Here is a 25,107-nt window from a genome sequence, read left to right as displayed (position 1 = left end):
CCCACCTGACTGCCTCTTAGTGCAAGCACAGGACCCGGAGTCACAGGGTCCAGAACCACAGGATCCAGAACCATGGAACCCAGGGCCATAGATCCAGAAACACAGAACCCAGAGCCATAGATCCAGAACCACAGAACCCAGAGCTATAGATCCAGAACCACAGAACCCAGAGCCATAGATCCAGAACCACAGAACCCAGAGACATAGATCTAGAGCCACAGAACCCAGAGCCTCAGGATCTAGAACCACAGAACCCAGAGCCCCGGTATCCAGAACCACAGAACCTCCCCCAGTTCTCAGTGCCCAGAGCACACGCCTGCGTTTGAACTCCCTGTGGTCTGCTCCTCCTGTTTGCCTCTGGGCCCTAAGTCAAAAGACATCAGGAGGATGGTTCCTGATCATCCCCCACGGAACCATCACAGTCACCAAGTGGAGAGGTGGGGGCGGGGGTGGGGGGCAGGTCCTGGAATTTGCGAGCGAGGGGCAGGAGGAATGTAAAGGCACAGAGCTGCAGGCCCTGCGCCCCAAACCCACTCCCCAGCCTGGATCCCCGCTTCGTCTCCCAGAGGCTCCCACCCTGCCCGCCTGCGCCTAACCTACAAGTCCAGCCCCAAAGCTCCTGCAATCGCCCAACATTTCACAATAATCCCACCCAGAATGCCCATGGAGGGCACCCAGGGAGCCCTCCCCACTGCTGTATACCCTCACGCCTGTTCAGGGGTGCCTGACCCAAGCTTGTTCAGGGCAGAATGGAGGTAGAATGAGCTGGGCAGTGAAGCAGGATCGTATGCTGGTGTCTGTCCACTCTGAAAGCCCCATTATGGTGCTCGGAAACTCCCCTTCCTGTTGGAATGTTACCCCCACGCAGTTGACTAGGGGTTTCCCCCAGGAAATTCAGGGTGTTTCCATGGACACAGCTCACTCTGCTTCACGGATGCTCTCCGAGCTCTGATTTGTTAATAAGTGCCTTGATTTTAATGAAACAGCTTCTAATGATACCCAAGCAAACTTAAAACACCTCTGCACTCATGCCAGCCTGGTCAGTGTGTCCATGCATGCCCCTCTGTCTGTCTTTGCCAGCCTGTGCCTCTCGGGGCCCACACGTGCCGCCTGATGCACCCTGCAGCTCTGCCCATGTCCTGTGGCCAGCCCAGGTCAGCCCACAAGCTCTGAAGACTGTGCAACCAGAGGCTATTCTGAGCCCAGCCTGAGGCATCCAGGACACTCGTGTGCCCACTTGAGGTGGAGTGAGGGAGCCAGAGTGGGGGCCACCCCCAGCTCAGAGCCGAGCCCTCCACACAGGGGTCCGTGCATGAGGGTCTCTGCAGCCGTCACCTGCTAGATGAGCACTGTCCATAGAGACCTCCCTCTGGGGTCCCTCCTGGCTGATGGGGCCACATGGGGACCCCAAGGCTGCCAAGGGCGCCCTGCCCGTCCCTGGATTAGAAGCAAAGGCACCCCTCTCCGTCCAACTGCCTGGAGCCTCTGTCCACTCTGGCACATGTGGGAAAGCGGTGGGGACCGAATAGCTGGTGCTGCGGGGACAAAGAGGCTCAGGGTTTGCAGCAGACACCGGAAGGCTGGCATCAGCTTCTCGCAGCTCGTGCTGAAGGACGGGGCCCAGCTGCAAGGTGGGAAGCCCGAGTGCAGCTGCCAGTGGCCACTCAACCTCGGGGACACGGGAGCTACACAACACGCCTGTGATGGTCCAGGAGCACCGGGACTCGACGGAGACCCCAGCACAAGCCCCCGGAGAGATGAGCTGTGTGGGGCCCCAGAGCCACCCACGGCAGCACCCGCACCAACCGGAGGAGGACTGTGGCCAGCACCACCTCCTGACTGTGCCTCCCAGGCTCCGTGGGACTGCCCGTGGCACCTGCCCTGCCGCCCCCCTGCCTCTGGGTCTCAGATGTTCACTGTGCCCGGGTAGGCCTGGAGCAGATCTCTGGGATTCTGGGTTGCTGTGCACAACGTGGGTATTGGGCGTGAAGAGGAGTGTTCTTCAGGACACGAGCACTGCTCAGGAAGACGGGTGTGATTCACGAATGGGAGCACTGCTCAGGAGGACAAGTACTGCACGCGAATGTGAATCTATGCTCGGAGACACCGTTGTTCATGATTATGAGCACTGTCCATGGAGGCGAATGCTGTTCATGAGCTGAGCCCTATCACGAGGAGGGGTACAATGCAGAGATGAGTGTGATGATGCAGATGAGCACTGTCTGCAGAAATTGGCACTGTGTGAGGAGGAATATGGTGCATGGAGAAGAGCACTGTGCATGGAGATGAGTACTGTGCATGGAGAAGAGTACAGTGCATGGAGAAGAGTACTGTGCATGGAAATGAGTACTGTGCATCAGAAGAGTACTGTGCATGGAGAAGAGTACTGTGCATGGAGATGAGTACTGTGCACGGAGAAGATTACTGTGCATGGAGAAGAGTACTGTGCATGGAGGAGAGTACTGCGCATGGAGATGAGTACAGTACATGGAGATGAGTACTGTGCATCAGAAGAGTACTGTGCATGGAGATGAGTACTGTGTATGGAGAAGAGTACTGTGCATGGAGAAGAGTACTGTGCATTAGGAGAGTACTGTGCATGGAGGAGAGTACTGTGCATGGAGAGGAGTACAGTGCATGGAGATGAGTACTGTGCATGGAGAAGAGTACTGTACATCAGAAGAGTACTATGCGTGGAGATGAGTACTGTGAATGAGAAGAGTACTGTGCATGGATATGAGTACTGTGCATGGAGGAGAGTACAGTGCATGGAGATGAGTACTGTGCATGGAGAAGAGTACTGTGCACGGAGAAGAGTACTGTGCATGGAGATGAGTACTGTGCATGGAGAAGAGTACTGTGCATGGAGATGAGTACAGTGCATGGAGATGAGTACAGTGCATGGAGAAGAGTACTGTGCATGGAGAAGAGTACTGTGCATGGAGGAGAGTACTGTGCATGGATATGAGTACTGTGCATGGAGAAGATTACTGTGCATCAGAAGAGTACTGTGCACGGAGAAGAGTACTGTGCATTGAGAAGAGTACTGTGCATGGAAATGAGTACTGTGCATGGAGGAGAGTACTGTGTATAAAGAGGAGTACCATGCACGGAGAGCAGTACCATCTACCCAAGCCCACAATTCCCAGGATGGTAGAGTGGGGAAGTGTGCGAGCTTACTGCCAATATTAAAGGATAAACACAATTTGCGCTCGTTTGTAAAAAGACTTCAGGATGTTTATCAAGCTATATATTTATTCTCTAGACATTCTGGGATCCACTCGTGTGTGTAGATTAGTTATGGACCTGAAACATTTAAATATGAATGTTTCTTTAAGTAATGCAATTAACTAGCAAGAGATAATTACAAAAGGCTTTGGAAAATGGTTGAAAGTGTCTTTACATAGTCTGAGGCTTTAATAATAATTGGCTCAAACTCTTTTCTAAGCATTCATTACTCTCCAGCCCTCTTCCAGGGGTGCAGATTCGACTTGGGCGTCATACTACATCTTGGAGCCTGCGATTTCTTGAGCTTAATTACTTAGCATTTAATCTATGAATTTAATGAGAAGCTAAAAATGTTTTGATTACATAGGCATCGCGCCATCCATCCAATATCCCAGATATCTTTCCCCTCCGGCAGAGCGTTCAGCTTGAGCAAGTAAGACGCCCACCCGGGGGTCTGTGTGTTGGTAGGTGGAGACAAATTGGCAAGCAGGCAGAAAAGCAGGCTCGGTTCTCCTGCCAAAGCGACGATACCCCGAGCTACATCTCCATCTCTGTCAGTCCCGGTAGCTCCTGCACTGCCGGGGGCCGAGAGCACAAAGGATGCACAGTCCAGCATTTCCTGGAGGGTTTTTGGGAGAAGGGGAGAAAGCGAGACGCTACACAGTGGTAGCTGGCGTTGGGGGGGGTGTATACCAGTGGGCTCAGCCAGGAGGCCACCGGGATCTGAGATGGGATGGGAAGTCATCTTCTCCACCACACAAAAGCACGTGCAGATAGACCCTGTGTCCACCCGCCCTCTAGCCCAGGCCTGCTCCCGAGGCCACGGACCCCCCCAGCTCCGAGGGGAGAAGGGTTTGGGGCACAGTTCATAGACTCCCTTCGTGAGGAAGCCCAGACCTGCATCCCGTCCACTCTGCATGTGCCCTTGGCCAGCTAAGTCCCACTGCGGACACTGGACCTGGGTTCCAGGCTGAAGTTTACTCGTACTGGAAGGCATCAGAGAGACCAGAGGAAGCAGGTACTGGGAAAGACTGAGGCAGAGGAGGAAAATGAGCATGTGGTGTGCAGGCTCGGTGGGACTGTGGCCTGCAGGATGCAGTTGGGGTGAGCAAGGGTGGGAGGGGGGGCGAGGGAGGCGCACACAGGGGCACTGTGGGTTCTAGAAGCTCAGAGCCCGGAACCTCAGGCAAGCCAGGAGCAGCCCTTGGCTGGAGAAGAACCAAAGCCAGTCTGGGGGCCTTCTCCAGCCCCCTGTGATGGCCTGAGCTAGGGCAGGGCTGAGCTTGTCCGAGGGTTGGTTAGCACCAATAACCACGCACTGCACAGGCCCGCAGATGAGAGGCCACGGCAGAAGAAGGAAGGCAAAACGTGAAGGCGCAGCACGCATGTTTTATCTGCTCTGACTCTCCGGGAACAGATCACAGACTTACTTTGGGCGTGGAGTTCTGAAAAGTAGAATTAGTGACGCAAGGAAACGGTTTTATGCTGCTGCTTGCTGCCAGCACACGCTGCATGCACATAATGAATCCGTTTCCTAGTTACTGAGTTATCACAAGGAAGTGAGTCCTCGTTGTTATTAAAGAACAAACAGCTTGTTTCCCTGGGCGCCAGCGACTCTGATTCTATTTCTGCCTAAAGCCTTACACGTCTCCAACCAGTGATTTCTCCTGAAAGGGGGATCTGAGTCCTGTGTCTCAGGCTCAGGCACCAGGATTGATTGGTTCCGCATTTGGCATGACTCCGGAGCATCTTCGGCCTTTCGTTGTGTTGGCATCAACCATCGGAACCACAGGTGTCACCCCCTCCTGCTCCCTTTCCTGTAGTCTGATCTGGCAGGGTGGTAGGTGGAGGTGAGTTGGCAAGCAGGCAGAACAGCAGGCTCAGTTCTGCCAAAGTGACGGGACCCTGGGTTACATCTCCATCTCTGTCCGTCCTGGTAGTACCTGCCATTTGTTTTCTGTATTATCAAGATTTCAGGGACCGACTTGACTTGAATCAGTCACCCACATTCCATCGCCAACTTTGTGACTTTGTCTCTAACTTTGTCTCTAACTAAAGTGGTTTAAATGATGTCACCCTACTGCAAAGCTCCCATCCTGAAAGCACAATTTCTTGATTTTCTACTCTTCATATTCATATTCATCTTAAAAAAACATACATTTCCACACTGGGTCTTATTAATACAGGAGCAGTGGAGAACACATGAGGCCAGTGATTAGATCCTATTGTCCATGGCTGATCCAGTGGGACCAAAGCCTAAAGTGCTGAGACCCAGCAGTGAGCTGGGAAAGCATGCATGCATGTGTGTGTGCGCGTGCGCACGTGCGTGTGTGTGTGTGTGTGTGTGTGTGTGTATGTGTGAGTGTGTGCATGTGTGAGTGTGTGTACTGGGAGCGGATTGGCCTTGAGTCACAGAACGGATTGGCCTTGAGTCACAGACCGGAGCCCACATACATGGGAATGGTGCCCAGTGCCAAGAAACGCACCACATCAGGGAGTATGAGGCAGAGATGGTTCCGATTAGGACTTCGAACATCCCTAAAATCTTTCCTACATAAGTGCGTGGAACGTTGTCAGCATGCAGTACACCAGGATCAGTGTTTGGCTCAGTTACTTTCTTATCACGCATAGCCATGTTATGCGACTACTCAGATTACTTCCCAAGAGACAGTCTCAGGCCTTGCCTCTGAGCACAAGTCTACACCTGGCCATAGTCTACACGGGCACAGGTGGTGGGGGGTGCTACTTACTGGTGTAGGTGAGCTGGAAGCCGGGCGCTGTGCCTGAGCCATTGGTGTTGAACTCCAGCCACAGGTGGTTGGATGTGCTGTTCAGGACCAGCCCAGAGAGCTCATTTCGGGAGAAGGCGCCCAGTGGGCGGGCAGAACTGTCCCTCCCATCGAACACCTGGGGAGAAAGCATAGTCATTCACACACTGTTCACAGCTGGTGCCTTTATTCCAGTGGGCCCAGAGCGTCACTAACTGCTGGTGCCTTTATCCCAGTGGGCCCAGAGCACTATTACTGGTGAAGCTTTATCCTAAAGGTCTCAGCAAGATATGACAAACCCTCACAGGTAGAGTCCAACCCAGACAAAACTCCCTGGTACTAGAATGCTGGAAGGACAGACAGACATACTGGATGTCCACCCATCTCCCTGCAGACATGGACCAGGTCTGGATCATGGACCACCCCCTGCCAGGCTCTCTGATGAATCTGCTTTAGGGATGATTATCACCACCTTTGGCACAACCCCCTTGGGAAAGGTGAAAGGCAAAGAGTGTTCCCATGAGTGTTCCCATGGGTGCTCCCATGATGTTCTCATGAGTGCTCCCATGATGTTCCCAGGAGTTGTCCCAGGAGTGCTCCCATGATGTTTCCATGAATGTTCCCATGAGTGTTCCCATGAGTGCTCCCATGATGTTCTCATGAGTGCTCCCACGATGTTCCCAGGAGTAGTCCCAGGAGTGCTCCCATGAATGTTCCCATGAGTGTTCCCATGAGTGCTCCCATGATATTCCCATGAGTGCAGCCATGATGTTCCCAGGAATGCTCCCATAAGTGCTCCTAGGAGTGCTCCTAGGAGCCTTTCTCACGCAGGACCCTCGCCCGTCTCTGACTGGGAGTGCCACACCCCAAGCACCTGGGAGACCCCGGGGTTAGTCCAGTCTTGGTGCCGTGTGAGAATCTGGCTCCTGGCTGCTTCTCCACCCTGGGGCAGACTGTGAGGAGGCTCTGCGGGGTTCTGGAAGCTCACCTTGAGCACGTCCCCCTCAAAGAGCTGGAAGCTCTGGGCTCGGAGGCGCACGCCCTTGCCGGGCTCCGTCTCTATGTGGTAGATGCACTCGTGGTGGCTGTCGTAGTGGGATGGGAAGTTTGGGGACAGCAAGGCGCCTTCGTTCCCTTTGACACTGGCTCCACATTCGGCTACAGGAAGCGGGACACGGAGAAAAGGGAATTCAAGAGTGGAATGACCGATATTTTCAGAGGCAAAACACATGCAAGGCTTGGCACCCTCACCTCAGCAACACATGCAGCTCAGAGCCCAGACCGGGGACGCTGCCTGCTCCTTCTCTAGCGGAGGGGGTGGGTCCCACCGGGCCCGCCCGGGTGCCCTGTCTCTGGTAGTGGGCACCGCCTAGGCTGCAGGGGCTGTGAGGGCACCAGCCTGGGCGCTCCATCTTGCTTCCTCAGTCCCAGTCCACAGGAGGGGGCGATGCTGCCCCGGGCACCCTCCTTATTGGTCTCCAGGCTGGACTGGGCCCTCCCCCTGCCTGCAAGAGTGGAGATTGACCTATGTCCAAACACGCACCAGGCGTTCAATCTGGTAAGAAACCAGCACTGCAGAGACCCCCTTCCAATCCCTGGCTACAGGGGTAGGTTCAAAGGATGTGACTGAGTGGCCCCTGTGAGTGGAGGGGGGGTGTTTTCTAAAGCACTAATAGGATGATGTGGTGTGCACCCACATGTGCAGCGGACATGGACCCATGCACACAGACACATTCACATGTGTGAGTATGCACAAAGGCATGGACACACGTGCATGTGTGTCTGTGTGCATTGTGCACACCCATAGGCATACCTGTGCAATGTGCATGTGAGCTGCCAGTGTGTATACATACAGGTGTTGCCTTTGGGTATATGCACATGGATCACATGCGCGCACATGTGTGCACACGCTTCTGGAACCCGCGGTCGGGGTGAAACCTCTGTCAGTGGTGAGTGAGCCATGGGGAGCTTAGGAGTGACCCAGAGTGCAGGGGGTTGGAGGACGAGCCCAGTTCGCAGGGAAGGACGCAGTTGGACACGGGGCAGGGAGCACTGTCCCCCAGTGCCAGAGAGGGGCCATCCCCCAGCTCCCCTCCACAGCAGTTGGAGTCCTCGTCTTCCCTGGGCTTGTCCAGGGCCACTGCACAGTCCACCTGGGGGTTCCAGCTCGTTCCCCGCTGCCATTATCAGGGTGTGAAGCCTCCCACCCTACGCTGCTCACAGGCGTCTCCTTCATCCCCAGGGAGGGGCGCATGCAGGACTGCGTCAGTCACAGGCGGGGGTCGGGGCGCTGAGCACTCAGGCGTTAGTTCCCTTGCACTAACAGCTCGTCCCCAGCAACCCCAGCACAGAGCTGGGGGCACCCCGTTCTCTACACCCCCAAAAAGGATCAAGTGTTTTCCCCTTGAAACGAATGCCAGGCAACTTGTTTAGGTTATTGATTTGATATAAACTAAGTGCTGAGGCAGTGGCCTTTTTATAGCCAAATTAATGTGGAGTACGCCTTATAATTCATAATTAAAATGTTTAGACCAGCAAAATAAAAATGTTTCAGAGGAAAGCATACTTTTAAAGATTTCCATTCAAAATTGTTTGGATTGACCAGAAATTATATTAGTTTTTATACTGCCAATTAGGATGTTAACCATATGATTTATTTCCCATCACACAAGGTGCTGCAGGAGAAAGAAGACTCACATTTGTCTACCTGGGAAATACATCAGCATGATGCTTACAAGCTAGGACAATGTGGGCTCTAGGGTTTTAAGTAGCTGGTGACCAGCATGATGAAGTCCAGACGTCCTGAACTCCGTGGAGACCGTGAGTGCAGGAGAGCAACTTGCCCTTTGGCATTGATGAGCTTTGTGGGCAGCAGCTGTGGACACCCCCCCACACCAACACGCCCCCTTCCCCCCAGCCGCCCAGTTGAATCTGAGCCAACTCAGTCTGACCCCAGACTAAATCTGCCAGCCTTACCTCCGACCCCACCATTATCCAAGCTTCCCTGACCCCCAGATGAAACCCTCCCATCTTCACCCAGTCCCCAAATTAAATCCAAGCCAAGTTCACCCCGAAACCCCAATTTAATCTGTACCAAGTTCATCCCTGGTGCCCCAGTTCAATCTGCGCCAACCACCCCCAGTCCCCATATAAACCTTGCCGGCATCGAAGCAGCTTCTGTTCCTCGCCCCACCCTCCATGGGGCACAGCCAGTTCCCCTGAAGCACGAGCCCACGAGCCCCATGTCCTGTGCATCTCACACCCAACAGTCAGCTGCCCCCCAACTCCACTGCGTGGGCAGAGGGGTCTGGTGGGCCGAGCAGCGTCCGGGGCCCCCAACATTGTCCCGGCATACGCTCGTTCTGGAAGCTCCGTCTTTCCGACAACATCCCTTATTGGGTGAGCATCATCACAGCCGAGGGTCTCGTCAGCACAGGGACCACCAGAGGCTGATCCACGAGGCAGCCCCAGAGACTGGGAGAGGGGTCCTTGATGAGCACTTATGAGGGGCGCCAGTGTGGGGACTGACCTGCTGGAAACTTCTAGAGCTTCCTGTCTTATGAGGGGCGTCAGTGTGGGGACTGCCCCACTGGATGCTTCTCGAGTCTCTCCGGTCCTGAGAACAGATGAGCAAACTGACCAAGGGATGCAGAGTCAGCTTCTCCCTGTGTGGAGGACTCCAGGAGCCCCCTCACAGCTGTGTGAGGCCAGTGCAGGCCATAGCCTCCAGGACACGGGGATGCTGTGATGCTGTGAGTGGACAGGGTACGGTCATGGTTGGCGTGGACAGGGTATGGTCACACCGTGCTCGGAGAGAGGGCAGTGTAGATCACCCACGACGGAGAACCGGAAAACCTGGACGCGGGGCGGTCAGCACCGTGCTCGCTCCCCCAGCAGGACTGCACACACACCTGCATCTAGAGGGTCGAGAAGCCCCCCCCACCCCGCACCCCAAGCAGAATGTTCTCTGCAGATGAGGAGACTCCATGGGGGCCTCCGGGTGTCTGGGGATGCACAAATGCACAGGTGCGTGTATCCGTCTGAGGGAGGCGTGGCCTGGCTGTGGGCACGGGCAGCAGGGCCGCCATGGAGAGCGGCTCTGGGACTAAGGGCGGCACAAGCAGAGCCCCCAGTAGAGACGGACACATGTGCAGAGCCCCAGTAGAGGTGCACACACGCAGAGACCCCAGCAAAGGCAGATCTCACTGTGCAGACTGACCCTTGGCCACTGTGTCACCTGATTTTCTTGGCCCCAACTGACGCCTTCCTCCTGGATCTGGTTCCCAGAGCACCGAGCTGTGTCCCTAAGGGCCCTCCCCTCACCCCTGCTGATGGAAGGAAGCGTTCCCTCTCAGCAGGATGCCTTTGCTCTTCCGTGAAGCACCTGCTGAATTGATCGAAGCTGCACCACCACTTCCAGCCTCGACCAAGCGAGATGGCTTCATGGGTCTCAGCGTAAAGCAACTCCCGTTGGGCCCCTCATGGCTCACTGGGGGCTGGGCAGCACGGGGTCATGCACAGATGCAGGCTGCTGAGTCCCCGGGCCCAGCAGGACCAGCCAGGTCCATGGCGGTGCTGAGGCATGTGCAGGAGCGTGGCTGACTGCATGCTTGGGGGGCCGTGCAGAGAGAGGAAGCAGCACCAGGACACGGAGAATGTCCTGGTTCAGCCAATCCCAGCTGCACCCTCCTGCTTACAGCCAGGCTGGTTTCTCCAATCACCGCTCAGCATCTCTGACCCACCATCCACCACCTACCATCTATTCTCTCTCTCTGTGAGCTCCACATGATCTTAAACATGTGATTCCATGGCGGGGACAAAGGGCCCGAGTCAACCTCGTCTCCTTCTTTCCACATCAGTTGGCTCGAATGTCTGTCATGAGAACCCCCCTGGGACACGGCCAGGCTCACCCGGAATCTCAACCTCTTAATTTAATTGCCAGGGTCGGATCCTCAACTAAGGCTCTGCGGGGATTATTCCTTTTTTTTTTATCTTAAAGATTGTAAATTAAGAAACGGAGACACTACGCTAGTTGGCACAGGAAAATCCAAGTTAAATGAAATGTGCTAAGATACAAGCAGCACTTATTCCTTCACATTTTCTCTCTGAAATATCATGGTCCACTGACCCATGGCCACGTAAGGTGTTGTTTCTTGTGTACATCTCACTCCAGCCACTCCTTTCTCTGGGAAGAGAAACGGCCCGAGGGCGGGCCTGTTGGGGACAGTGACACAGCTCACAGGGACACACATCTCCGCGTTCCCCCCTCCCATGAGCAGGGCAGGGCCTGCATCTGGCTTAGGGTCCACCAGTGCCATTTCTCTTCATACACGCCTGACTGTGGTGCCCTCCCTACACTGCCAGAGAAGATGGGTACTAGTCAGCCTGGCACCAGCACCGCCATTTCTCAGTGGCAGCCATTCTGCACCCAGAACTTGCTTAGTGTGAAATTTGTCCACTGTTACCGTGGCCTTGAGCTGTGTCTCAGGGTTGCAGAGTTAGCTAGAAACCCTGACGCACAGCAGGACATGGGAACCTGCCATCGGCCAGTCCTTGGAGAGTGATGAGAGACATGGACCCTCAGATGGTCACCACCCATAGGCTTTGACACGGCGCTTGCCCAGCACAAACCATCTGGAGGTGGCTGGTCAAGTCAAAGGCCACCAGGAAGTTAGCCAGACCACCAAGAAACGGGCAACCTGCAGAACTCAGGGATAAAAAGGGTGCAGGAACAAGGGAGGGGATGGCCCTGACCCCTCAGCTCCCTCAGCTTTCTCTGCTATCTGAACTCAACACTTGCTTGATTTGTGCTGAATGAAACTTCATACTGTGAAGCTCCTGCTTGGCGTGGACACCGGACCCGAACACTGACTCTCAGATTCTCAATAGTTCATGAGCAGAAAATACCCTTTCAAATCTCCCAACACCCCGAATCCAGGCCGGCCTCTGGGAAGTATCTGGGAGAAGTCTGCCTTTGTCCACTCGCTGCCCCCATTTCCTGGCCCCTCCCAGGACCCTTCCTGAGAGTAGTGGCCAGGCCATGGGCCAGAGCTGGTGTCCTTTCCCGGGGCTTGAACAGGGCTCCGGCCATGCAGTGAACAGGCTGGTCAGCCCTTGTGTGGCCACAGGGCTCTGAGGCAGGTGCTGAGTCTGTGGAGCATCTCTCCCTGGCCCTTACAACATCCCCCGACCCCCACCCCCCACCCCGTTAACCCCTGTGGTCACCTCGCCTCTACCCGGAGCACTCTGCAACCATCTGCCTGGCCAGCCACATCCTCGAGGACACTCAGGGGATAGTCGGCGACGTCCTGAGCCCTCTGGGAGGGGCGGGCCTTTGGATTTGCTGTTGGGCTCGCACAGATGGCCAGGCTTGGGCGCAGGGTTCCATGCAATGCTGGTTCCCAGTGGACTCAGTCATGGGCAGTGCCGGGTTCCCAGTGGACTCAGTCACGGGCAATGCTGGTTCCCAGTGGACTCAGTCATGGGCAATGCTGGTTCCCAGTGGACTCAGTCACGGGCAATGCTGGTCTCCAGTGGACTCAGTCACGGGCAATGCTGGTTCCCAGTGGACTCAGTCATGGGCAATGCTGGTTCCCAGTGGACTTGGGGCTCAGGCACAGGCAATGCCGGGTTCCTGGTGGACTTGGGGCTCAGTCATGGGCAATGCCGGGTTCCTGGTGGACTCGGGACTCAGTCATGGGCAATGCCGGGTTCCCGGTGGACTCGGGACTCAGTCATGGGAAATACTGGTTCCCAGTGGACTCAGTTACGGACAATGCCAGGTTCCCAGTGGACTTGGGGCTCAGTTACAGACAATGCGGGGTTCCCAGTGGACTTGGGGCTCAGTCACGGATAGCTCTGGGGTTCCTAGTGGACTCGGGGCTCCTGGCCAGGCTTCTCTCCCAGTGCTCTTGACCTCGGATCCCTCACAGAGGCCAATGCCTGCGCCTCCTCGGCACACGCCAGCCAGAGTCTTTGAGTGGGTCCAGGGTGACGAGGACCCGCCCCACCCGTCCCTCGGGTCCCCCAGCCCGGCCCACCGGATGGATGAAATGAAGCGTGTGTCCACCTACCCACACACCTTGGCAGAGGCGCACTCCACACACGGCGGCCCCCACCCAGGCACGTAAGCTTGGTTGCACCTTCTAAGCGGTACCCAGGGAAGCAGGAGAAGGCCAGCGAGTCCCCCACGCCGAACTGGAAGCCAATCCTCCGGCTGAAGGCGGGCACACCCGGGTCATCACAGGGCTCGAGGTCGTACTCTGTGGGGGTGGGGAAGGGGAGAGGAGCAGGGCCGTCATGCAGGGCCACGCTCACACACGCACACAGGCATGCATGCACACACGGCATCCTCTGCCTGTCCGCCACACCCAGACTGGCACCTTCCCTTGTGCCCAGAGCTCCCGCACAGACTCAGGGTGAGGGCCTGCTTGGATTTGGGGGTACACGAGGCAGAGCTGGGGTACCCTGGCTCTGTGCTAGGGGCCTGGGTGGCATCCAGAGAAATGCCTTCTCCCTGGAGACGAGTTACACCCGGGGAGGGCAGCTGTGTCCTCCGAGAACCGTATGCCCCAGAGAGGGCACCTCACCCAAGACACCACAGGGCCAGTCAGCTTTTGGTCTGTTTCTGCCCAACATGTGGGGGGTAACCATTATGAAGAAATGCTCGTCTGGCGGTTTGGAGGTGTCAGTGTGCCCAGGGGTCGCTCCTGGCTTTGTGTGGGAGCAAACAGGCCTGGGCACGTGACGGCTCTACAGGAAGTCTGGGATCTCTGGCTGCTACACTCAGGCACATGCTCCCAGGGGTGCTAGGAGAATAGGCCCCAGTCACAGGGACAACGGAAGGGCTGTAGGTGGGGACACAGGTCCAAGGCCCATGGGGCCCTGAACATAGCCACAACCTCGAGCTCACAGTGGCCACGTGGGGGCTCAGCCTGGCCCGTGGGCCGCCTTGGAGGCACCTGAGTGTGGAGCAGCAGCACTGAGCCCTGCGCTGACCTTGCTGGCTGGAGGAAACTGTCCCGGCTGGGCATGGGGGAGGGGGCATTTGGTGCCCCTGGACATCACCCTTGTGGGGACACTGCAACCCAAGGGCCATCCCGATACCCACACCACAGGCCACGCCATGTGTCAGTGGACAGACCCGCCCCACAGCCCTGTCAGCTGACTGACCCTCTCCCACATCCCCGGTCAGTGGGGTCCTTTCCCCCACGTCCTGAGTCAGACCCCGCACCACAGCCCCGTCAGCAGACAGACTCGTCTCCTGCAAGGCTCCTGCAGAGCGGGTGCCTCTGTGTGAGCTCCAGGGCCTCCCTGTGCTGCCCGCCTGCTCGCCCCCCTGCCCCTGCCCGCCTGCTCGTCCCCCTGCCCCTGTCCACCTGCTCAGTCCCCCTGCTCCTGCCTGCCTGCTCGCCCCTCCCCCTGCTGCTATCCGTCCATCTGGTCAGCTCTACTTTGCATCGGGACATCCTGGCTGACTTCTGCAGCCCACAGTCTGTCCTCGCCGTGCCTGTCCCCCTCCCTGCCCTGCAAAGCTTGCACACGCACACATCTTTACACACACACACACACACACACACACACACACCTCTGCCTGCAGAGGCACACACATTCACTCCTACAGTCTCACACACAAGGCACTCCGACACGCTCACACACATTCACACAGGCCCTGACACAAGTCACATGCACAGGCACAGTCACACAAAGTCACACACAGTCACACACTCAAGCACACACAGTCACATGCACAGTCACACACAGTCATGCGCACAGGCATGCACAGCCACACACACAGGCATGTACAGTCACATGAACAGCCACACGCAGTCACACACAGTCACACAAGTCACAGTCACACACACAGCCACAGAGTCACACGCAGCCACACATAGCCACACAGGCATGCACAGTCACATGTACAGTCACAACCACAGTCACACACACAGCCATGCAGGCATACCCACAGTCATGCACAGTCACACACACGGACACACAGTCACACAAGTCACACACAACCACACACATGCACGCAGTCACACGCACAGTCACACATGCAGTCACACACAGTCACAGACAGGCACACACAAACACACAAGTCAGTCACATGCACAGCCATGCATAGTCACATGCACAGTCACACGCACATGCACACACAATAGTCATGCACAATCACATGCACAGGCACGCACAGTCACACACAGTCGCACACAGTCACACGCACAGTCACACAAAGTCACACGCTCACACGCACAGGCAAATGCACAGGCGCACACACAGGCACACCCCCTCACCCGGCACCCCGGCTGCAGACACCCCACCTGAGAAGGTGACATTGAAGCCTTCGTAGGAGATGGAGAAGTCAGAGATGAAACGCAGCTGGGCCGTGAAGTTCCCGAACAAGCCCGCCTTGACGGTGTGAGGCAGCACCGAGCCAGTGAGCCGGGCCACGGGCTCCGAGAAGCCACCGTCCTCCGTGATAAGCAGGTAGTCGTGGGAGCTCTCCAGGTGGAAGGTATGGAAGCTCAGCTGCACACCTGGCGGGGGACAGGGCGGCGCTGGGAAGAGCTCCCTGGCACCCCCAGCCTTCACACTGGGCACCCAGCAACCAGCTCAGCAGGCAAACCCACCCCCAAGTTTGCGAAGCAGATACAGGGGTGCGTGAGACGGGGGGGTGGGCGGGGCAGCCTGCATGCACGAGGTGAGGGGGACTGCGGTCAGAGGTAGGCGCAGGGTCGGAAGTGACTAGCCACACAGGCACGTGCCAGACACAGGGGTGGAAGTTTGGAGATGGGCGAAGACAGAAAGACAAGCTCTGAGGCAGTCTGAGAACGTGGAACCCAGAAACGGACCCAGCGGAGCCCGTGGGTGAGACGGGGTTCGAAGACCACAGAACGATCAAGCTCCGAGTCCACACGAGAGCTGTTGTGCAAAGGTTTGCTCTTGCCCGCTCACACACCGAGGCCCGCCTCCTTGCTGGTGCCGGCCACTCTGGTCTTTGGGATGGGCACCACGTACTTACCTTTCCCATGGGACACTTCGATGGTCCATGTGCAGTTCAGGGAGTTTGGGTAGAAGTCGGGAAAGCCGGGAGAAAGGATGGTCCCACTCTTTCCCTGGATGTAGCCTCCACACAGAGCTTCACATAAGAAGGAAGGAAGGAAGGAAGGAAGGAAGGAAGGAAGGAAGGAAGGAAGGAAGGAAGGAAGGAAGGAAGGAAGAGAGGGAGGGAGGGAGGGAGGGAGGGAGGGAGGGAGGGAGGGAGGGAGGAGGGAGGGAGGGAGGGAGGGAGGAAGGGAGGGAGGAGGAAGGGAGGGAGGAGGAAAGAAGAAAGGAAGGAAGGAAGGAAGGAAGGAAGGAAGGAAGGAAGGAAGGAAGGAAGGAAGGAAGGAAGGAAGGAAGGAAGGAAGGGAGGGAGGGAGGTAGGGAGGGAGGAAGAAAGGAGGGAGGGGAGGAGAGAGGAAGGAGGAAGAAGGAAAGTAGGGAGGGAGAAAGGAAGGGAGGAAGGGAGGGAGGATGGGAGGGAGGGAGGGAGGAAGAGGGAGGAAGAAGGAAGGAATAAATGAAGGGAGGGAAGAGGGGGGAGGGAGGGAGCAGAGAAAGAAGATAGCATGAACATTCACGGTGGTGGCAAGCGGAGCCCTGTCATAGGACTCCCAGGGGTCATAGGACCCAGAGCATTTCCAGCCGCCCCTTCATGAAAGGCAGCACCCGCCCCCCTCCAATCTCTGGCAGGATGATGAGTTAGTCCCTAGAGGTCTGGGGTTCTAGGAGGCTGCTTGCATGAGACCCTCTTTAAGAAGGGTGGAGCAGCAACACCCTCCACCATGGGGGTGACCACTCAATCCACCAATGGCTGATGAGCACAAGAGGCAGAGTCTCCTGAGAATCATCAGCTTGCTTTCCCCGGGCCAGAGTCTGCGGGAAAGGGTGGGCACGGCAACCATGGCAAGGATCTGTCTGCAGTGGGAGCAGTGATGCAGCAGGATGAAGGGTCAGGCCGGGCACACACCTACGCACACCTGCACATATCTGCTCATACCTGCACACACCTGCACACACCCGCTCACACCTGCACATACCTGCACACACCTGCACACACCCGCTCACACCTGCACATACCTGCACACGCCTACACACACCTGCACACACCTGATCACACCTGCACACACCTGCTCACACCTGCTCACACCTGCACATACCTGCTCTCAGACCATGGCCTGACCCTGCACCTGCCCTCTGAGCCATCTATCCTGAGACAGAAAACAGACTTAAAAGTGAATTTGATTTTGGTTTTGGGGCCACATCAGTTGGTACTAAGGGCTGACTCCTAGTGGATTCAGGGGACCGTAAGTGGTGCCAGGGGGAATCTGGATTGGCCATGTGTAAGGCAAGTGCCTTACCAGTTGGCCCATTTCTCTGGCCTCTGACAACAGACTTACTGGATTAATTATTGACAACAGACTTACGGGAACTACAAATTAGTTCCATTTGTAGAATGCTTGTTCCGGGGTAGGTGTTAATGGTGACACCTCAGAACACAGTTTGCAGGGTCTAACATGTTCCAATACCCCAAACAATGGCTGCCAATAATTAGTGACTGGTAAATCATTGCACTGATTCTAATAATTTCCATTAATTAAAAATCATTAATTAATTAATAATTGGTCATTCAGGACATCAATAATCAGATCATCTGAACAGTTACAAGTCTCACTGTAACCCGTTGGCTCTTGCCAAACTTTTTCCCTGGCCTGGCACTCTGGAGCCTGTCCATAGAGGCTGCACACAAGCGACTTCTCAGGAGCCTGGGGTGGGACATTAGGGACCCACATTCTTTCAACGTGGGTCCAAGATTTAACTGTAATAAATCAGATGATCTTTATGTAAAATGGAGACCCATATCTAGTTTTTATCCAAGAGTCTTTGCCTAAAATCAGTATGTGCTGTGAAAGTTGCTAAAAGTTAATATCAAGATATATCTTGATTATACAATATATCAATCTTTGTTAAATCTCCTTCCCTAAAGTCATTAAAATAAATTAGTTAGTCATATACATGGGAATTCCTTGGGCAAAAGCACATCTAATCATGGTCTTGATGTTTTCCATCATCATCCATCCATCTAGCTAAATTTCATTCATCCATCCATCATTCATCCATCATCCACCCATCCAGTCTCAACCATCCATCCATACAACCAGAATCCATTGAATTCATCATCCATCCATTATCCATCCAATCAGAATCACTCATCCATCCATCCATCCATCATTCATTCATCCATCCAATCATAATCATTCATCCATCCAATCACAACCATCCATCCAATCACAATTATCCATCCATCCAATCAGAACCATCCATCCATACAGCCATCATCCATTTATCCATTGAACCACCATCTGAGACGGAGTTCAGAAAACACTCACCAACTCTATCAGGTTGCTATTTAAAGCAAAGTTGGACAGAAAATTATGCATAAGGCAAATCTTTATGTATGTTTTCCCAGATGCACACACAACACGATCTAATTCATCCTTTATGGGGAGTTTTGAATAAAGTAACTGTCTACAAGCCCAGTGATGATTTGGGGAATAAAAGATCTGTAGAGAATTGCAGCGTCGTTCTCCAGTGCAGTGGAGAAGAGGCAGTGAAAAAGAGATCTGAGTTCTCTCTCAGCATCCATGTGAGCCCGGGGCCTTCCTGAGACTCCCTGAGATGTACATCAGCAGAGCTCCCAAGAGAGCCCTTGATGCTAGGCACCCAGGGGAGACACCAGCCTTGGACGTTTGCTCGCCTTTGGGCTCCAGCAGATGCCGTAACGCTGCCCCGGAGCGTTATATTGTAATATTGTAATGTTATATATCATTGGGTGGGGCAGAGATTCAAGTGGAGGAAAGCCGAGGGATCTGCACCAAGCCCAGCTGTGCAGATACACCGGCCCCGATTTCTACCCACAGCCCCTCATCCTGTCTGGCTCCAATGCCTGTAACTGGCCCCCCCGCCCCCTTTTCCGTGTTTCCAGTGAGGAATGAGGCATCGTGGCCCGAGGACAGGGGCCATGGAAGTCCCAGTGGGCTGTTGAGAACTCATCAGGACAAGCGGCACATTCTAGATGCCCTTAGCCACTCTCAGGCCTCCGGGAGGTTGAGTGGGTAGAGGCCGGTGCTGGGTGCAACAGGTGGTGGAAAGGGCAGGGGGCAGAGTCCACCGGTGGTCAAGGATCCCCAGGAAAGCCCAGGAGAGGGCGAGTTCCTCTTCAGTATCCAGTGTACGCCACCCTCCCATTACATCCTGAAGCCGCAGCGGCCTCTCCTCCCAGCTGCTGTCCTAGCCCGTGGCCCAGCCACGCGCCGTCGCACCCTCACTCAGGCTCCCTGACGTGGGCCCTTGCCCTGTGGTGCGTGACCCGCTGGTCCTGCCGCTGCCTGGCCGTGAGCTCTGACTCGGGAAGGTGCGGGTGAATCTTTCTTCTTTCTGTTTCTGTTTCTCCTACTTCCTCTGGGGCTTCCAAGCCTGGAGGAGTCAGGCCACGGACAGCACCGACTGAGGTAACTCTCCCTCGGTTATCCACGGACTCCGCGGGGCCTGCAGACGCCACCTCGTGCAAGGAATTGGGGCTCATTTTCTCAGAGGAAACCTTATCCGAACCCCCAAAGCGAAGGTGGGATGATTAGGGCTCGGGTGTGAGACTGGCCAGGGCCATAGACCTGATCACCCGCCAAGACCCCGGCACTGCGGCCGCAGAAGCTCCTGTCTGGGACGAGCCCCTCACGTGTGCAGGCCCAGCAGGCAATCCAGGAACGGCCCCACCTTCGCCCCTGACTGTGTGGGCCCGCCCTCCGCATCCTGTTCCTCCTCTCAGCCTCAGCCTCACTTGCCTATACTCGGGCCACCTCAACTGCCTGCAAGAACGACTCTCTGTCTCTGTGCTCAGGGCTTGGCAGCGGCTGAGCTGGGGCCCCCCCTTGGTGCCGGGGGTCAGACCAGCCTCCTGCTGGCACTGACCCTTCTCTTGGCCCCTCAGCCTCTATCTGAGACCAGCACAATGGTAAATGCCATTCTCCAGGCCAAGTTGAAACCTTATTTTCTCTATTCTCCACTGTTTTTGTTTTTGCTTTGTTTCGGTTTGGTGGGTGGGAGGGCACACCAAGTGCTGCTCAGGGGTCACTCCCGGCCCTGCATTCAGAGATCATTCCTGCTGTGCTTTGGGGGATCAAGCTGGACCCGGCTGCATACCCCCGCCACCTTACCCGTAGGAGCTGAACTGTCTCTCCAGCACCCCTCCAGTACTTTCTATAACCTCTCCAAGTGATTAAAAATTAGCCTTTCCTAAGTTAAAAATAAAACCCATCAACTACATGCTTGCAGTATAGTCATTTTTCAATGAACACTCATGAAACAAAAATGAACAGTTGACAAAAATATTTGCTCAACAGAAACTTTCCCCAAGTTCTTCTTGCATCTGTCTTTCACAGAGTAGAAAGGTTGATGTGTTCCAAAGTTCACATCATTTCTTCCAAACCTGAATTTGCTAAAACACAAATAGCAAAAAGGAAAAGAAAAGAAGGCAAGTCTGTGTGAGATATTCAGAGAGTTTACCACTTTTTGCAGTGATATATAACATTACAATTAATTCTGATTTATTTTTACCTGTCTAGGAGCTATGAATTTTTAAAGCTTTAAATATATGACTGATACATTACTGGTTATAATAAAAACCCTCGGGGTTTCTCAGATTGCTTATGATTTGAAGAGACAACAGAACAGTTTTAGTTAAAATGGGAACAGCCAACCATGACTGACTAAACTTCATATCAAACTCTAAAATCTCCCCAAGTTTGCACACCTATTAATAGTAGCTTCGTCTCAGAAATCCAGCGTTCTGTGAAGCAGGTTCCAAAGAAGCGAAGCAGAGGAAATGCTTAAGTTGCCAGCTCCCTGCAAAATTTAAGTTTCAAATTGGCCTACAGGGAAGCTGGGGACAATAAAATCACAAAAAATGTGATTAGATGCAAAATACGAATAGATGCTTCGACTTTCTGTGGGAAAGACCACCCTCTCAACTGTGCCTCAGTCTCAGCACCGAGTGGACGGGGCCCTCTCCTCCCTGTCGCTTCTGGGACAGAGCTGCCCAGGTCCACGCTCTCTCCCTCACTGGGGGCCGCAGGAGTGGCCGCCCCTCCACGGGAGCTGCCACGGACATGAGTCTGGGACTGTGTCCATATTCAGAATCGTGCATCTGTGTCTGTCCACAATCAGAAATGTGCATCTGCGTCCACACTCAGGACTGTGCGTCCACGTCTGTGTCCACGCTCGGGAAAGTGTGTCTGTTTGCATCCATGCTTGGGACGGGGACTGTACTGTGCTTCTGGGATCAGCCCTTGCTGTTCCCCACACGGCGAGGAAGGACCAGATCTCCTATCATTGATGTCACGCTGCGCTTGGGGACTTGAGCCCCCGACCCAGTTTCCAGGAGGTGTCGGGTGGAGGGGACACAGGCTTAGGAGGTTGGGAAGGTGGGTGCTGCGGGTCTCCTTTCTGGGTGAGTGGGACCAAGTGCGCAGAGACAAAGCAGTCGGGTGCAGCTTCCCTCAGCCTCTGCTGTCCCGGGGGCTCCCGAGTGGTGCCCAGGGCCAGTACTGAACTGGCCGGACCCCAGGAGCTCCTGATTTCATGGAGGCTGTGGCTGTGTCGGGCTCCACTGTGGTTCCCTCTGATGCTCAGGGGCCGAGAGGTGCGGGGGGTTCAGCAGTGTCATAGCAACCAGCACTGTCCTCTCTCAGGCCCCGACGGCCCAGGCCAGGGGACACTCGTGAGCAGGGACGCCCATCACCGCAGCAGCTTGATGCCTCACGGAGCAGTGGGGCTCAGAGGGTGCACGAGGGGGATCAGAATGAGGGCAGAGGGTCGAGGAGGAACAGGCGAGACCCAGCTGGACTGATGACGTCACTAGGTCCTCTCCGGGGAGCCTGGGCACAGAGACCCCTGCGGATGCAGCACTGTCCTTACTGTGGGGGTCTGCTCTTCCATCAGAGTCCAGCTCATGTGAGGGCAGCTGCTTCCCAGGACAAGATGGGCTCTGGGTCGGCCCTGGTGGCAGAGCAAAAGTCCAGGAGGAGGTAGGGTGGGGCCCAAGAGCACCCCCACAAGCTGCACGTCAAAGGCTATTAGCTCCCCTATTAAAATTGTACAATGACATCCAATAAAACCATGTGTTTGTATGACATGCAAGTACGCCAATGAACTCAGCACATGAGGTCCAGAGGACATCCACACCACTGCGAGGGCCACCTTGCTCCCGTGTCTGCCTTAGCTTGGGTCACTGCTCTGGCTCCTGGTCGGACGGCACATCCACGTCCTGGCGAGGGAACAGTCTGCAGCCCCCTGGGCCCCCACAGTCACTTCCTGCTCGCCTTCACAATTCCAGAAGAATTTCACCAGGTGTATCGTGTAAGATCCATCAAAGACTTTTCCAGTCACTTCAAAACTTTTCTGGGAAGCTCTTCAAGATTTAAAGAGCAAAATTTCTCCTAGATCAGATGCGACCTTGGTATTGGCAGGCACCAGAGAGGAATGAACACGAGGGGCCAGGAGTGGAGAACAGGCTGGTGAGGACAGAGCTGCCCACACTCCAGGCACTGACCCTCTGGGAGAAGTGACCCACACTCAGCTCCCAATGTAGAACCAAGATTTCTCCGACCCAGATCCCAGTACAGAACCACTGATGCTGGGGATTCATCCTGGAGCCCCAAAACACACAGCAGAAACACCATCTGCACCTGCATGCTCACTGCAGCCCTGTTCACAGTAACCAGAATCTGGGAACACCCAAGTGCCCCAGAATAGATGACTTTGGCACATAAAGAAACTTTGGCACATCTACACAGTGCAATACTATGTAGCCACAAGGAAGTGGCTACATAGTATAAACTTCCTCCACATAAATGCATGAAACTCATTTATAAATGAATGGACATGGAGAGTATCATGCTGAGTGAAATGAGTGAAATGAGAGGGACTGACATGGAATGACTACACTCATTTGTGGGATCTAAAAATAAACATAGTCTGAGACTAATGTCTAGAAACAAACAAACAAGCAAACAAAAAACAGGGGCCAGGAAGACTGGTCCATGGTTGGAAACTTGTCACAAGTATGTGAAGAGCAGAGGGGAGTTAGGAGAGAGAAGGGGCCACTGTGACAGTGATAGTTGGAGATGGTCACTCTGGACAAGAGCTGAGTGCTGGAAGGAGGGAAAGGGAGATACATAATAACCTCTCAGGATCTGGATTGCAAACCACAGTTCCCAAAAGGAGGAGGGAGAGAGGAAGAGGGAGAGAGGGAGAGAGAGAGAGAGAGAGACAGAGACAGAGACAGAGAGACACAGAGAGAGAGAGAGAAGAGAGAGAGCGCCTGCCACAGAGCCGGCAGGGGACTTTGGTGGTGGGAACTGTGCACTGGTGAAGGGATGGGTGTTGGAACATTGTATGACTGAAACCCGATCATGAACAACCTTGTAACTATGTATCTCGTGGTGATTCAACTAAAAAATAAATAAACCTCCACCCCACCCAAAAGAAAGCAAGCAAGAAAGCAGCTCCGGACACAGCCAGGCTCCTGTGAGGATCTCAGCACCGCCCTCGTGCCCAGGGAAGGACCCTGCTCCAGGGGTGTTGGGGAGAGGATGCCCAGCCTGAGGAGAGGGTGTGGAGTCCAGGTGACCTGGGTGGTGACCCTGTCACTGTCAGTGGACACCGGAGTCTCATGGACCCTCATCAGAGGTGTCCAGAGCAGATGGGAGGCAGCACTCCTGGCTCTGGGTGAAGGACAGCTGGCATGACCGAGTGGACCCTGCCCCTCACACTGCCCCCACACTCCCTCCAGTCAGCATCAGGACAGGAGCCTGAGAATCCCCAAGGTCGGATGACGGAGCTGGACGCCAGCTGATGTCCAGTGCCACACGTATCCACACAGAGCTGGACACCAATTGATGGCCAGCGCCACACGCGTCCACACAGAGCTGTACGCTAGCCAACGACCAGCGCCACACGCGTCCATGCAGCCCTCCAGGAGCAGCGCTAGCAGGCTGGCAGGGCCCGTGGGGACAGAGCCCACGGTCACTTACCGTCACAGCTGGGCAGCACGTGGTCCCACTGGTGGCTATTGTCACACACCAGCGGCTCATCCGCGCTCAGCGTGTAGCCGGGGTCGCAGCTGAAGGTCACTGTGGACCCGATGCTGAAGCTGCTGCCATGCCGGTGGCCGTTGACAGGGATGCCGGGGTCGAGGCAGGAGTCAGACTCCAGAGTGACGCCTGCAATGGAGATGGAGATGTCAGGGCTGCTGGGTGCGACACCCCTGCTCAGGGATGAGCTAAAGGCCAAGTTTTGCCCATGGGCCCCACTGTGCCCACCTGCCCTGTCTCCCATGGACGCAAGAGGTGCAGGCAGGTCCCTCTGGGGCACAGGGCAGGCCCCCAGGTCCCTCTGGGGCACAGGGCAGTTCCCCCAGGTCCCTCTGGGGCACAGGGCAGTTCCCCCAGGTCCCTCTGGGGCACAGGGCAGGTCCCTCAGGTCCCTCTGGGACACAGGGCAGGTCCCCCAGGTCCCTCTGGGACACAGGGCAGGTCCCTCAGGTCCCTCTGGGACACAGGGCAGGTCCCCCAGGTCCCTCTGGGACACAGGGCAGGTCCCCCAGGTCCCTCTGGGACACAGGGCAGGTCCCCCAGGTCCCTCTGGGACACAGGGCAGGTCCCCCAGGTCCCTCTGGGACACAGGGCAGGTCCCCCAGGTCCCTCTGGGACACAGGGCAGGTCCCCCAGGTCCCTCTGGGACACAGGGCAGGTCCCTCAGGTCCCTCTGGGACACAGGGCAGGTCCCTCAGGTCCCTCTGGGACACAGGGCAGGTCCCTCAGGTCCCTCTGGGAACACAGGGCAGGTCCCCCAGGTCCCTCTGGGGACACAGGGCAGGTCCCCTCAGGTCCCTCTGGGATACAAGGCAGGTCCCTCAGGTCCCTCTGGGACACAGGGCAGGTCCCCCTGGTCTCTCTGGGGATACAGGGCAAGTCCCCTCAGGTCCCTCTGTGGCACAGGGAAGGTCCTTCAG

The 25,107-nt window shown here is 55.6% G+C and overlaps 1 protein-coding gene across 2 annotated transcripts in view; it reads right to left on the bottom strand.

The window, feature by feature from the left end:
• CSMD1 (CUB and Sushi multiple domains 1) overlaps positions 1 to 25,107 on the bottom strand; it is a 980,559-nt gene that overhangs the window by 127,962 nt on the left and 827,490 nt on the right. For both annotated transcript variants that reach the window (XM_055136180.1, XM_055136183.1), the window contains exons 18-23: positions 24,128 to 24,316; positions 16,018 to 16,134; positions 15,317 to 15,532; positions 13,070 to 13,258; positions 6,985 to 7,154; positions 5,979 to 6,135 (exon numbers count right to left, since the gene is read on the bottom strand). In XM_055136180.1, coding sequence (XP_054992155.1) covers positions 5,979 to 6,135; positions 6,985 to 7,154; positions 13,070 to 13,258; positions 15,317 to 15,532; positions 16,018 to 16,134; positions 24,128 to 24,316 — 1,038 coding nt within the window. The remainder of the gene's footprint in view (positions 1 to 5,978; positions 6,136 to 6,984; positions 7,155 to 13,069; positions 13,259 to 15,316; positions 15,533 to 16,017; positions 16,135 to 24,127; positions 24,317 to 25,107) is intronic.

This window comes from Sorex araneus, chromosome 1, assembly GCF_027595985.1.
Source record: "Sorex araneus isolate mSorAra2 chromosome 1, mSorAra2.pri, whole genome shotgun sequence".
In the NCBI taxonomy this organism is placed as follows: Eukaryota; Metazoa; Chordata; class Mammalia; order Eulipotyphla; family Soricidae; genus Sorex; species Sorex araneus.
This window is presented reverse-complemented; position numbering and strand designations above follow the sequence as displayed.